Source organism: Aegilops tauschii, chromosome 4, assembly GCF_002575655.3.
Source record: "Aegilops tauschii subsp. strangulata cultivar AL8/78 chromosome 4, Aet v6.0, whole genome shotgun sequence".
In the NCBI taxonomy this organism is placed as follows: Eukaryota; Viridiplantae; Streptophyta; class Magnoliopsida; order Poales; family Poaceae; genus Aegilops; species Aegilops tauschii.
The window spans coordinates 61,625,087-61,639,565 of NC_053038.3; the positions used below are offsets into that span (position 1 = coordinate 61,625,087).

The 14,479-nt window shown below is 42.8% G+C and overlaps 2 protein-coding genes across 2 annotated transcripts; one reads left to right on the forward strand and one right to left on the reverse strand.

Moving 5' to 3' along the window:
• Nucleotides 1–5,825: 5,825 nt before the first annotated feature.
• LOC109738256 (protein NLP2) lies at nucleotides 5,826–12,155 on the forward strand. The gene is made up of 7 exons (XM_020297355.4): nucleotides 5,826–5,944; nucleotides 6,039–6,187; nucleotides 6,577–7,415; nucleotides 8,519–8,560; nucleotides 8,652–9,386; nucleotides 10,447–10,639; nucleotides 10,796–12,155. The coding sequence occupies exons 3-7, from the start codon at nucleotides 6,639–6,641 to the stop codon at nucleotides 11,785–11,787; spliced, it is 2,739 nt and encodes a 912-aa protein (XP_020152944.1). The 5' UTR covers nucleotides 5,826–5,944; nucleotides 6,039–6,187; nucleotides 6,577–6,638; the 3' UTR covers nucleotides 11,788–12,155.
• A 320-nt stretch (nucleotides 12,156–12,475) lies between these two features.
• LOC109738257 (F-box/LRR-repeat protein 12) lies at nucleotides 12,476–14,192 on the reverse strand. Its single transcript, XM_073496280.1, has one exon. The coding sequence runs from the start codon at nucleotides 13,870–13,872 to the stop codon at nucleotides 12,712–12,714; it is 1,161 nt and encodes a 386-aa protein (XP_073352381.1). The 5' UTR covers nucleotides 13,873–14,192; the 3' UTR covers nucleotides 12,476–12,711.
• Between the last annotated feature and the right edge of the window lie 287 nt (nucleotides 14,193–14,479).

Here is a 14,479-nt window from a genome sequence, read left to right on the forward strand (position 1 = left end):
GCCTCTGGGCGTTTGCACTGGCAGAGCCAGCATCCTAACAATGTGCGCACATAGGTCACTAGAATTTTAGATTTACTCAATTTTATTCTCCAATTTCTTGATGTGTGGTGTTTTGTATGTGAATTATACCTTAGTACACAAGTTTTTTTTTTTGCCAAATAATGGGTGTACAAATGTACACCCATGTCCTCAACTAGCTCCGCCCCTGGGCCTCTGCCTCGGTGGAGCAAACTTGTTTATACTAAGGAGCTTGTAGAAGGATCAACCAAAAAGTCAATGATATAGGCCAGAAGACGTTGACGGTCATGATCTGTGTGGCAAACCACCGCCTAGGAGAAGAGGACGCTGAAAAGAGCATGTACATACTCCGAAGACCATGAACACCGACTGAATCCAGAAGGACCCACCGGAGACCAAAGCCGTCCGGATCCAGGAGGACCCCTCGGAGACACACCTCCACTTGCCCTCCTCCGATGCTAAGCGCACCGAAGAAGTGATGATAGGACGGGAAGAACAATATTCCTAAACCGGGGCAACGTCAGTCACAGTCACAATATTCCTAAACCAGGCCAGAGTCGTACACGACTCCTCAGACTTGACTCTAGAGCTTCTTGGACGCATCTTGGAGGTCTAGTGCCATCCCCTGATTTCATTCAAGTGGGAGTGAAGTTAGTAAGCGCCCATGGGGCTTCTATTTGCTAGGGTTCCTTGATAAATGACCGAGGCTACCTTTCAGATGATAGGTGGGAAAGGATAGTAGATATATTTTTTGGTTCATGTGTCCATGGCATACTAAGAGGAAGGGGATGCATCCTAGTTCATGGTGGAAAAACCCTCTCGTTCCTCCCATCCCGATGGGCTTCTCTGCATGGGCCTCCTTGGCTTAGCCCCTTTGCCTCTAGCTATTCCTTTGACTTGGTCCTCTTTTCATTTTTCTTTTCATTGATTTGTTTGACCATGACAATTTTCATGGACTTTTATTGCCAGTCTTGGACTTAACATGCCAAGTAGATCTAACTGGGACTCCATATAGAATTAACTATTTCCACAACACTCCCAACACTTCAACCTCTACAATTTTCCTTTTTATTTCTTTTTCTCTGCATCACTTTGCTCGACCAAACAAAGACGGTCCCGCCTTAGGTATGAGTTCCCTATGCATCTGCCCACTCCGATAGCACCCCTCTTGACGCATACACTTCATCTTCCACCTCCAACCGTTTGCCACACACTATCTCATCAACAATGAAGCCACATCCATCTCCTCCCGATCCCACCATCTACCACTGTCGAGCGCTTCCTTGCCGCAACCGCCTGATATGTGGTCGAGAGGATACCATAATGCAAGTCTAGCGGGGGAGCTCGCAAGAAGGGCAAGACCGTGCGAAACATCCTAATCCCGCGCACATGAGCTCATGATGGCGGCGGTGGCTCGCAGAGGCAATGCGGAGGTGCACAAAGGTCGTGGAGAAGTAGAGAAAGAGGGGTTCTGGGCCACGGGGAGAAGATGGAGTCATCGAGAAGATCCTGGAGGTGACCGACAACTAGAGGAGGAGGCAGCCTAGTAGGGCTTCAATGGCGGGTGGTGGAGGCTGCGTGAAGCGAGTGTGGAGGCAACATGACATGCATGAGGTCCAGGGAAGGTGGAAAATGTATGGTTGTGGGTTCGCTGCTCGTGGTGGTACCGTTTGGGAATGACCGATGGTGGAAATGCAGGCACGAGAGGCCAGAGGGAGGGAGTTGAAACTTCCCAGGCACAAAAAAGGTTTTCACCCATATTTCCTAAATATACAATCATGTTGGATGTTTTTAGAACACCCTGTAATTTTTTAGGGATAGAGGGGCATGCAGAAGGGCTGCTAGAGTGAGTCTAGCATGTATATTGGCGGACAAATATTCTTGCATGGCCTAGTTTCCTTTTGAGGGACTCTATAACAAAAATGCTAGAAGTATAGGTAAAATTTACGGATATAATCCTTCACTAACCCCCTCCTCCCCTCCCCCCGAATTTTGTTGTCAGCGCCGGTGCCAACCAACAAGTTGATGCCACATCAATTTATAATTATCTATTTGTAACAACCCATCTGTAGATGTAGCATTGTTGGACTCTATTATGTCATCCTCTATTCCTAAATAGTTGAAACCCTTTACCTAATTTTCCAAACATGCAATCATGTCATATCATCACCTATACATGTCAATCATAAGTTAGCCTTTTTCTTTTGCATGAATGTATCCATGCAACCATGACAGTTAGCAAGCCATGCATGCCATTCAATTAGTATATTTTTTAATTAATTGTTATGTTTTCATATATGGTATATGTGTCGGATACTTGGAACATAGCTTATGGTTCACATTTTATTAGAAAATTCCTAAATAGTTGCAACCCTTCACCTAATTTTCCAAACATGCAACCATGTCATATCATCACCTATACATGTCAATCATAAGTTAGCCTTTTTCTTTTGCATCAATTTATGCATGCAACCATGACACGTTAGCAAGCCATGCATGTCATTCAATTAGTATATTTTTTAAATTAATTGTTATGTTGTCATATATGGTATATGTGTCGGATACTTGGAACATAGCTTATGGTTCACATTTTGTTAGAAAATGACAATACATTAAGTACAACCCAAATGTTTTTCGCTTTTCTACATCATTTTGTTGCATGTTTCACATGTTTTCTGTAAAAATGTAAATCAAGAACACTTTTACATTTTTCCCCATTAGTTTTAGTTATATTTTTAGCACATGTATACAATTTGCTTTAACAAGGTTCCCATGGCAATGCGCATCGCATGCTCTAGTTATTGACAGCATATCCAGTCACAATGGGCTAATTTGCCTCCCCTCACATCATTTATCCACGGACGGGGAGGTGGTGAGCCCCATTTATCCACCCAAGACAGCAACTCTCCCCATTTCCCCCTCCCCAGTTCTCCGACCCATTATTTTTGTCATTTTACCGAGTTTGTCCAAACTAGAATGATATAGATTGAACATAGAAATAAATAGTTCAAATTAAAGGTCCATAATTCTAACATAAAATATTATTCAAGTATATAGTTCAAACGACATCACGAGTCTAATGGTTTTCGTGATGAATAGACATATGCTCCAGAAGATCATTGAGTAGTTGTACGTGCGATTGTCGGTCTTGAAGTTTTTGGTGCCTCTTGTTCTATGAGGCAAACATGTACTCCAGCCTTCTCAAAATATGCAGTATTGCGAATCCCAATGCCCTCATCCTCCACAGTCATGTTGTGCATGATCACACATGCAATCATCACCTCCCACAATGTCTGGGGGTCCCATATATTTGCAGATCCATGAACAATACCCCAACGAGTTTGGAGCACTCCAAATTCCCCTGCACATCCTAACACCTTCTTACATTTGGACAAAGAGAGATCTTCCTTTTTTTCGAGAAAACTTATGATATATTCATCATCTATCAAGATAGTACAACGAACACAAGAAGTAAAGAATACATCTAGGTCCATAGACCACCTAGCGACAACAATAAGCAGTGGAGCGAGCCGAAGGCACGCCGCAGTCATTGCCCCTCCCTCATCGGAGTCAGGCAAACCTTGTTGTAATAGATAGTCGGGAAGTCGTCGTGCTAAGGCCCCATAGGACTAGCGCACCAGAACAACAACCATCGCCAATGAAGAAAAAAGTGGATCAGAAGGATCCACCCCGCAGACACACGGACGCAGACGAACGAAGATCGGATCCACCAACGACAAACACCGACCGAATCCCACAAGATTTGTCGGAGACGCACCTCCACACGCCCTCCAACGACACTAGGAGGGGCCGGGACGTAGGCTAGGCGGGGAGAACCTTATTCCATCTTTAAGAAGCCGCCTCTGCATCGTCTTCTTGAGCTTGGCACAAACCCTAACAAAACTGGAAGAAACACCTAAAAATGGAGCCGTCTCGCCGGCAAGGGTCGGGATCCACAGAGCCTCCATGGTCCTAAGACCATAGGAGAAGAGGCGGACCAACAGCGGCGCCGGCGAGAGGCAGAGGAAACCTAGGTGAGAGCCCACGGGTAGCACGTACGAAGAGCCCACGCAAGGCGCGTCACAGAGAGATCTTTTCTTTCCTTGGGGTTAGAAGGTAGTCTTCACAATCGCTGCCTACTAAGGATAGAGACCATCCGCAAGGTAGTACCCCATGCTGTAGTCATGCCTATTGATGGTGCAGTTGCATGTTGGAGCACCCCCCATCAAAGTCTAGTATACAATGGAGATCGTTGAAGCATGTTGATATCGATGTGAGACCCTAGCATGCCAAAGAAAGAGTGTCAAATCCATAAGCTCTTTTGATGTCACCGCTTCCAAGTATATTGGCGGGCCCTTAGGCGTGAACTTGGTATTGCCCGGCCAAATCCACGGAGCAGATTTTCCATCAATAATGCATGCAATTGACTATATTGAGCATACCGGGAAAGCCACTTGCTACTCCAATTGCCGAAAGCTTTTACGTATCCTTGGGATTTGGTTGTCTCAAGTACTCCAGTCCAAACACCCTCACTACGACAATGTCAAATCTTACCATTGTGTTAATCTATCGTGTCCCTACAAATATGAAAAAAAAGCTCAAAATAGTTCAAACATTTTCCCGAAGACATGGTGGGCAGACTAGGATGTATCGGGGTGGCAACCGTATCCAGTGGGAGGGGGAGGACGAGGGGTGGTGTCGAAGCTCTAGGTGGGGGGCCTGGACAAGGGATGACGTCGGAGCTCTGGGTGAGGGTAGGAAGGGAAGGGCACAACACGAACGCAAACATAACATGAGAGGAAGATAACATGTTGGGATGAGGGGGTGGGGTGATTTAGGAGGATTTGGGGTGGCTTGTGAGTGTCGTGTCTGAGAGGTGTTTGTACGGCCTCAAATCCTCCCCACTTATGGGTTGAGTATGGGAACTACCGAATAACCCGAACATTAAGTTGGATATGCGGGCGTTTGTCGAACGAGATTTCTGTCCGTACACTGTCTAGGTTGTTCGCCCGAACATACTAGGAGGGGGGAGAAGAGAGGTTGTGGGCCTCGACTATGAGATACTCTCAAATGGGGCGGTGGGGGGGGGGGTTGTGGGCCTCGACTATGAAATGCTCTCAGATGGGGCGGAGATGTGATGATCTAAGGTGTTTTCTAGAGTTACCTTTACTCCACTATTCTCTCCCTCCCCATTCAACTTTGTCTCGTTGTTCATATGTTTAACACTTGTATGCAATAAAAGATAAAAACACATTTTACCTTTCAAAGCAACCTCATAACTTTTTGTCATGATTTCCCAACATCATACCCCCTGTCTAATACTAATTGTTGCTCAAACGAATGTATCTAGCCGTATTTTAGTGCTACATACATCCGTTTAAGCGATAATTAATATTTGACGGAGGGAATAGATAGTAATTTCCATCAACAAGCGAACTGAGCGTAACTTGGTTAGGTTTCTCATGGTGGAACCACCCCGCTAGGATTCAAGTCATAAACTTGGCACTGGTGTTTGTATTTTTCTGAATATATTTCAAGCTTACTGGCCGATGTTTGTTGAGTGGGAGTAGACATTTTCGTCGACTACGAGGTGCCAGTGATGACTTCATCAATCTCAAGATGTGATTTTAAGTCAGTATCTTGGAGGTGCGGTATAGGATGTGCGTGCGTGCGTTCATAGGGGTGAGTGTATCGACAAGCTTAGGAGAAAATTAAAATCCGGGTACCTGTTTGTAATAGCAAAAGAGTTCAAGCGCATGGACCGAAAGATGTACATGTGCAAGTACCAAACAGAGAGCAAAAAGACAGCAGATGAGCAGTGGCAGGGGGAGAAGAGTTCCGAGTTCCTCCCCTACCGGCCGCCCTCTTATCATTCCTCCCCCGGCGAGAGGGAATCTTGGGAATCTCCTCCAGCAACCCACCTCACGTCGACTCTTTGAATCCACCGCGGTCCTGCCGCTTCTATAGAACTAGTTTTTTCACTTTCGTGCGCTACAAAAATCTTCTCTTTTTTTATACAGAAAATAAGTGGCGACGATGGTGACAGGCTTGTGTTGGGGGTTCATGCGCACTTCCGCAGCTACTTAGGTATCAGGTCGCGAGGGTCGAGCGCCAGCGCTCCATTCCCCCCGGATTGGATTCTGGTTTCTTCGTCCAAGAATTACCCGAGGTATGAGGAGACATGACCCACCCAGAGTTTCTGTTTTGAGCTTGCTTTCCTAAGAACTGCTACGCTGCATGAAATTATTCCCTTTTCCCTTCATTTTTTCCAAGAACTGCACTGTTCGACATTAAGTAGGACTAATTCTTGTACTGAGGACCAGATATATATGATACTGAAATCTCGCTTATTTTTGGAAGGGATTTTTTTTCTTTGAAGGTTTGGAAGGGAAATCTCACTTCATGTGTATTAGTCGTTGCCATATGTGTGCTTTATTGTGCAAAATTGTTCCCTTCTGGGTAGATGGAAGTGTGAATTCTACACAAAGGAAGATTCAGTAGGATTTCTGTTAGCAATTTATTTTCCTTACATGTTGCTAAAAGTAAATGTCTCTGCAGGAATCGAAATTCTTTGTGTTTTGGTTCAGAAAGATTTGATCTTGGGAGGAGAAAGGTCAGGCATGGATGAGAATGGGACACCAGATTACAGCGACGGGGGCTCGGACATGGACCTGCTCATGCTCTCAGGGTTTGATGACCTTGACAGTTTCCCAGAGCTCGGCGCCGGTCCTTCATTTAGTGACGGTATCTTGTCGTCTTTCAGTGTTTCACCTGCGCAGCAGGTGACACATATCTCACCTTCACAACCTTCTGTGGATGCTGAGGAGCAAGGTGATGTTTCCATTACTGATGGTAGTGATTGCTCTGTCAGTTTAGCCTCTAAAGAGGTCATGAATGTGAGCGCTTCCACTGTCCCAAAGACAGTTTATGGCGGCGTCACCCTGACGGAGAGGATGCTCAGGGCATTGGCCATGCTTAAAGAAGCATCAACTGCTGGGCCAGTCCTTGTGCAAGTTTGGATCCCTGTAAGAAATGGAGATCATCAAGTGCTGACCACCTCTGACCAGCCTTTCTTGCTTGATGAGAGGCTCACAGGGTACAGGGAAGTCTCTAGGCAGTTTACATTCTCAGCCACAGAAGGACCTGGTCTGTTTCCTGGATTGCCTGGGCGTGTTTTCATATCCGGTATGCCAGAGTGGACATCAAACGTGATGTACTACAACACTTCAGAGTTCTTGAGGGTAGACTATGCAATTCGCAATGAAGTCCGGGGATCCCTTGCCATGCCGGTTTTCAACTCAAGTGGCGGCTCTTGCTGTGCTGTGTTGGAAGTAGTCATGACACAGGAAAAGGATAACTTTTGCTCAGAGATGGACAACCTTTCTAATGCTCTGCAGGTTGATGATTATTTCTTCTGCTGTTCCTAAAATTCTTCTTCAGAATTGGAATTACTACGCACTACAGTTCTGAAGAAATGCATGATAGTAAAAAAACTACATGTCACAAGATTACCTTTTTTTTTAATCTAACTCCTTGCTTCCAGTATAATAACTTCTTTTATTGAAGTATGCTGTCGAATTAAGCTGATACAGTTTATCCAGTTGCAAATTTGGTTACTGCTGAAATCATTGCTTCGTCATTGTTTTCTTTGCAGTTCATTACAGATTCATATGTTATACTAAACAGGCCACAATATCATGAACTGAAGCAGATAGTATCGAGTTTGTGTAATCAAGAGAGGTGATGTGCTTTTAGTGCACCTGATAAAAAAATTATGTGCTTAGTGGACCCCCATTATTGGTGGACACCTTGCACTCTTCACTTGCGAACTAGATTACTTAAAAAGTTATTAAAAAAATGTTATGTAGTGAAAGAGGAAATCTGCTTAGTGGCACTACTTTCAAACTAGACAACTGGACAAATATATTTTCTTCAATCTTCTCAGAACGCACAGTAGTGGTAGTGGAAGTGCACTGTAGTACTGTATATGCTCCATAAAAAGCACTTCCTTTAATTATTCATATGGAAGTTTTAGCATAAGATATTTTACGGTTTTTAGCTTTCTTACACATATGTTGATTCTTATCAAAGTACTCCCTCCGTTCCATAATGTAGTGTATATTGATTTTTTGGAAATCAAACTTTGACCAAGTTTGTAGAGATAAATATCTACATCTTGGATACCAACTACATAATCATGAGACATATTTTCATGTTATATATAGCTGGTATTTTTTTACTATAAATAGCTTTCTCTATAAACTTGGTTTGTAAAGTTTGACTTCTCAAATGCGGTATAAACTTATTTTTATAAATATATTTGAAACTATCTACAGTTCAAACATGGAAATGAGTCGATGAAATTAGTAGAATTATTATACATGAACTGTATTTCCAAAATGGGTGCTAATTTTCTGTTCCAATCCAAGCCTGTACACATATGATCTGTAAGCCCAAAGCATTTCTCATAATATTAATTGTGACATTTGTAATCTTGCAGTCTGTTCAGCTGAGCACTGTGCGAGCAAGGACACATCCTCAGGTACCATTATGTATTACTGTTGCGTCCAGTGCACATAAAAGACATCTGTCAACATAATTGTTGAAATTTAACTCAATACTCTATGTTGCAGAGCCTTACTAGGAATCAGCAATCAGTATTGACGGAAATATTGGATGTTCTCCAAGGTGTTTGCCATACACACATGCTACCTTTGGCACTTGCATGGATTCCAGTTTGCCCCAACAGCAGTTTGAATGTGTCAGCAGAGTATGGTGACCAGGCTATAAAGTTTGGTCTGAGGAAGAAAGATGTCCTTTGCGTACAAGAATCTGCCTGTTACATCAATGACATGAGAATGCATGATTTTCTCCGTGCCTGTGCAGAACACCCCCTTGAGAAAGGACAAGGTGTTGCTGGAAATGCAATTTTATCAAATCATCCCTTCTTCTCATCTGATGTGAGAGAATATGATATGCATGATTATCCGCTGGCACATCATGCCCGTAAGTTTGGTCTTCATGCTGCTGTTGCTATCAGGTTGCGTAGCACATACACTGGCGATGATGATTATGTGTTAGAGTTTTTCCTTCCACTGACGTGCAAAGTTCGTGAAGAACAACAGCTCTTACTTGACGACATCTCAATAACCATGCAAAGAGTATGCAGTAGTCTGAGAACAGTTTCAGATGCTGAACTGAAGGAAAACACCACAACAATGCGATCAGAAATAAGATGCTCATCGTCTGATGTTTCTATTAGTTCATGTAACCAAATCGATGTATCCAGTGAAGTCAAAATAAATGTGCTTTTAGAAAATCAGATAAGAAACAGTGTTGAGCAACTGGCGGATAAAAAATATGCTAAGGTTCTTTTTTCATTCTCAACTTTTATCTCCCTCCTTTCTCTCCTCTCTGTCTTCTGATTGGTCCAGGCTTTCTGTGCTCCAGTCCTTAATATATTTCTAAAGGCCCATAAGTTGGAACTTTGGTCAACAAAGTACTGCAATATAGTTGTAGATGTACTGAAATTTTGGTCAACAAGGAAAGGTTTCCTGCGTAACATTTTTTTTGGCTCATTTCCTTGTATTGTACTGCATATAGTTGTAGATATCTGTTCCTGCTGCATCATCTTGTCAGCTCTTTATCTTCTTTTAATATTTCATCAAAAGGCGTTCTTAGGTTTTGCAGAGCTTAACTAAAATGCGTCCTAGAAATAAAACATGTATACGATTACACCATATCGATTTTGAATCTTATTAAGTCTTTGTAGCTGAGAAGTTCAAACATCTTTCCAGTTTATAATGCAGATCTAGAGATCTGAATGCCGTTATATATTTTCCATAAACTAATGTGGTAGTTATGTTAAATGAATATTTTGAAACAGAGACTATATCCTAAACCAATTAGAATTCAAACACATGTGCTATAAGAAATCCTCGAGGAATCCTACGAGAAATGGGAGTCCTCCGTGGCCAAGTGGGAACCTGTGACGTTGCTGGCCATAGGAACACAACCCGAGCAATCAAGTAATACAAGACAGGTTTCTGAAAAAAAACAAGAAAGGCGGATAAGAGACCAGGTTTCTTCAGCACTAGATTCTTGTATAGGACAAGATCCAAGGGTCCTAAAGGAGTGATATGGCTGTGAGAGAGTGACAACCCTTGTGCTTTCTGAGGTTGTGTTTATGGTCAGCCTCGCCAAATTTCTTCTCTTTTGTCGTGATTGTTCGTTTTCATTATGATAGTACTCTCTATGGGGTTCATCTACATCTGTTTTGATACTGTATACGGTCACAAATATCTAAAAACTCTTATCGGATCAAAGTCTGATTGGATCAGGAGGCTGTTGAGCGTAAGGGTATCTCAGTATAAAACATGCCCTACAAATTTAAAACTAATGTCTAATCTCATTTCATTTATTTTGCAGTTTGAACCTGGCACTACATCTCAAAATTTTGAAAACTGCAGCTCAACAGGGAAGAATGTTAGCTTGACTGTCCTTCAGGAATCTACATCTGATGGGCTGAAAATACGCAGCTCAACGGAGAAGCATGTTAGCTTGAAAGTCCTTCAGCAATACTTTGCTGGCAGTTTAAAAGATGCTGCAAAGAGCATTGGTGGTAAGCTCTTTATGCTGTCAGTCATTTGCTGGTATATATTTATACAAATCAATTAGGTGATGAATCTGAACAAAGCACACCACCATTAGAAAAATCCAAGTAACCATATGAAGCTCTAGGTGAAGGAACTTACAGGAATCTTTTGTTCCTTTGCAGTTTGTCCTACAACACTGAAAAGGATATGCCGGCAGCATGGAATATCAAGGTGGCCATCTCGTAAGATAAAGAAGGTAAATCGGTCACTAGAGAAGATTCAGAATGTGATAAGTACTGTACACGGAGTGGATGGAGTGATAAAATATGATCCTGCCACTGGATGTATTGTTTCATCTGTTTCCCATACCGAAGAGCCTCCGATAATGAATGTTGAACATCGAAGTTCTGATTCCCTGCCCACTGAATGCCGTAAGTTCCAACCTGATTATGATGCATACCAAAGAGAACATCTAGGCCAAGCTGTACCCCACAAAGCACAGAATGAGAAAAGGAGCGAAACCCATATTAACCTGAATCCTGGAGGGTTATCTCGAAATTCACATTTTGGTAGAACATCAAAAGGGTCAGAGTGTCAGGATGCGTCAAACGGTTCATATCTTACAAAAGAAATGATCTGTCCTGGCGGTATGGAGATGTGGGTTGAGGGAGCTGAGCAAAAGAATGTATTGTGGAATTCTGTTTCTATGCCACAGCAATGCAAAATTGAGATAGAAACAGACAAGTCTAATGCGATTGTTGAGCAAAGCCTGGCATCTTCTTCCAGCATGACAGATTGCTCCAGTGGCGGTACATCGAGTGATGGGACTTTGAAGAAATGCTTGAAGAGTCGACCAGTTGATGGAAGCAATGCGAGCATAGTTGTGAAGGCCGCTTACAAGGATGACACTGTAAGGTTGAAATTACTACCATCCATGAAATACCAGGATCTGCTTGAAGAAATCGCAAAGAGGCTGAAGCTATCAGTTGGCGCATTTCAGCTCAAGTACAAGGATGATGAGGATGAATGGGTGATTTTAGCGAGCGACGCTGATCTCCAGGAATGCCTTGATGTACTAGACACCACCGGGGCACGCATCATGAAAGTTCAAGTACGAGATGTTCCATGTGCCACCGGAGCTTCTTCGGGTAGTAGCTTTATATCTGGTCGATAGGTCAGGGTGATGCCGCATGGTGCAAAGCACAGGTGTTTTACTCATGACACATCATGGCTTTAGCGTGGCGCCGATCTGATCTAAACTGTTGCCAAGGGGTTCAACAATGTTTCTACTCAAGCTGTTGGCTATCTGGAACTATATAGCTGTTGAGCACACCGCTTACCTGAGTGGGCTACTCTGGGTCTCAGATAGGTTTTGCCTGTGGTAGTTTTATTTCACATTTGTACATATTTTTGCGGATGTACCACTAGTATACCAGTGAATTGTGGCAGTACACATGCACACTTCAAAAAGGGGGAAAGGATCCTGAGTGTACAAGCACTTATTATTTCTGAAGTTATCAAGCCATCATGCTTTTAAGTGTACGAGTATGTGGCAGTTTCATGTTAGTGTTGCTGATCTGTGGAGTTAGAGTGATTACTATTTGACTGATCGTAGTTCCAATTTGGTGTAGACCTACACAACTCTTACCAAGATAAACGAATTACTTATCATACTGGTCAGGACTTTTTGGTTCTTATAGCATTTGTAGAAACTGAAGTCAAGCTTCGCTCTCGGGGAATGGTTATGAATCACATTAAACTTAAAGTGCTTTCGAAATGACTAAATAAGACAATGGATTTAACCAATATCAAATTTCATGACAGCACTTTACAGCCAAAAACCCAGAGCGGGAACATGCAAATAACGGTAGCACCAAACTGACTTCTTACAGTTCATTTGTATAGTTATGGTTATGTCTGCAACATCCTTTACACCAACAACCAAATAAGTATGAACCGGAACAAATAGAATGCACACATGGTGATGGTCAAAGAACCAATACTTTGCTGTAATGACAAACACACTGGTGACAACAAGGGATGGCACCTTGTTCAAGTCAAAACTTCAAAGTTGTAACTAAACTTTCAGAGTTCCCGATCACTGCAACCGGAATAAATCCTCGATGGACGGACCAATGGACATGGCTTCGTCCACCATTTGCTTCACACTAGGCCTAGCAATGCTGAACAGTGCCAGGCCATTATTTGTAATCTTGCTACAGCCATGTATATGCAGGACCTCAAGGCGCACACATCCGTCCTTGAGAGCCTGCAGTCCTTGGTCGCATATGTTTCGACAACGGTTCACATGAAGAATTCTTAGCTTGTTGCAGTTCAATCCAATCGCCGACCAACCAGGTAAGCGGACGCCATGACAGACAGCAAGGCTCCACTCCTCAATCAACGGACACCCGCTAGCTATTGCCACCACAGAATCATCAGTAAGATAGCGGCACATCCTCAGATTCAGAACTCGGAGTTTCTTCATACTGCCAACTCCACCTAGGCAATCCAGCCCAACTGAACTCCTTAGATTATACAAATTTATGTACTGGAGTCCACCACCACTCGATATGTCTAGCATTCCCTCTGGAGAAAGCATGCAGGACTCGGCTTCTAGGTAAGAAAGTGTACTTGGGCAACCTCTAAATCCAACACCAGATACACCTCTGCAATATGATATGATAAGTGCACAAATGTTTCGGCAATTCCTAAAGATTGAACTAATCCCTCGATCTGAAATAACTGTGCAGTAACCAAGGTTAAGACTCTTCAAAGAATGACAGCCCTTGGAAAGACTTTCCAAACCAAGATCGGTGATATTTAAGCAGCGGTAAAGTTCAACTATAACCAAATTAGGACATCCGATTGACACTTGTGCTAGACCATCATCTGTTATACCAGAACAGGAGTACAATGAGAAGGACTGCAAAGATGTTCCAGAAACTCCCACTTCATAAAGAGCTGAATCAGATAGCTCACTAAGCCCCGCAAGGGATATCAACTTAAGATATGGAGAACGGGCCAACATCTTTGGAAGGCACTGGGCATGCTCCTTATATTCTTTAGCATTAAATGAGAAATGAAATATTAGCGATTTTCGAGCAATGTTTCGAACCTTGAACCAATTCTTACACGTTAACCCAAAAGCATTCTTGTCCGATTCACTTTCAAGCTTGTTAAATATAGAAAGCAAGCAATCATCAGAAAGGCAACTGATACAGCCTTCTATGCTGTTATCCATCATCTCTTTTTCCATATTCTGACTACACTTAACCAATTATTGAGTACCGTCTGAAAGTCGGAGAGCCTGGATCTTTATTAAATAGTTTTGGGATGTACCAGAGGAAGAACTTGCTGGATCAAAGCTACACAATACAGGTGGCTCACCATATCCATAGCCAATAGATGATCCACATTTTCGGCACAGAAGCTTAGTTTTCGGCCGGTAGCTACGCCAGGTAAGGAAAGGAAAACAAGATATCTCGTCAACCTGAGTAAAACGGCTGAGATCAATAGAAGTGAATGAAATCAGACCCTTCTTCAGAGATTTTTGGTACGAGGATCCTACGTCAGATGTGCTTCTGTTAGAAGATGAAAGATTTAGAGCATATCCACAGGATCCACAGCTGCCAATAGACATGTAATTATTGTCAAAAAATCATGCAGAAAAAGAAAGGAAAAACAGTACAATACCAAAAATGTTTTGTACAGAAGGGGCATAGTAGCACAAAAAAACTGGTGAAACAATCAAGCTGGTACTCCCTCCGTCCGAAAAAGCTTGTCCCAAGCTTATCCCTCAAATGGATGTATCTAGCACTACATCCATTTGAGGGACAAGCTTTTTCGGATGGAGGGAGTACTTG

Bases quoted from the DNA above. Each gene is read 5' to 3' on its own strand.
- LOC109738257 (XM_073496280.1), bottom strand. From the start codon at position 13,872: ATGGAAAAAGAGATGATGGATAACAGCATAGAAGGCTGTATCAGTTGC.
- LOC109738256 (XM_020297355.4), top strand. From the start codon at position 6,639: ATGGATGAGAATGGGACACCAGATTACAGCGACGGGGGCTCGGACATG. The intron at 7,416-8,518 runs GTTGATGATTAT...GTAATCTTGCAG, and splicing joins ACCTTTCTAATGCTCTGCAG to TCTGTTCAGCTGAGCACTGT. The intron at 10,640-10,795 runs GTAAGCTCTTTA...GTTCCTTTGCAG, and splicing joins TGCTGCAAAGAGCATTGGTG to TTTGTCCTACAACACTGAAA.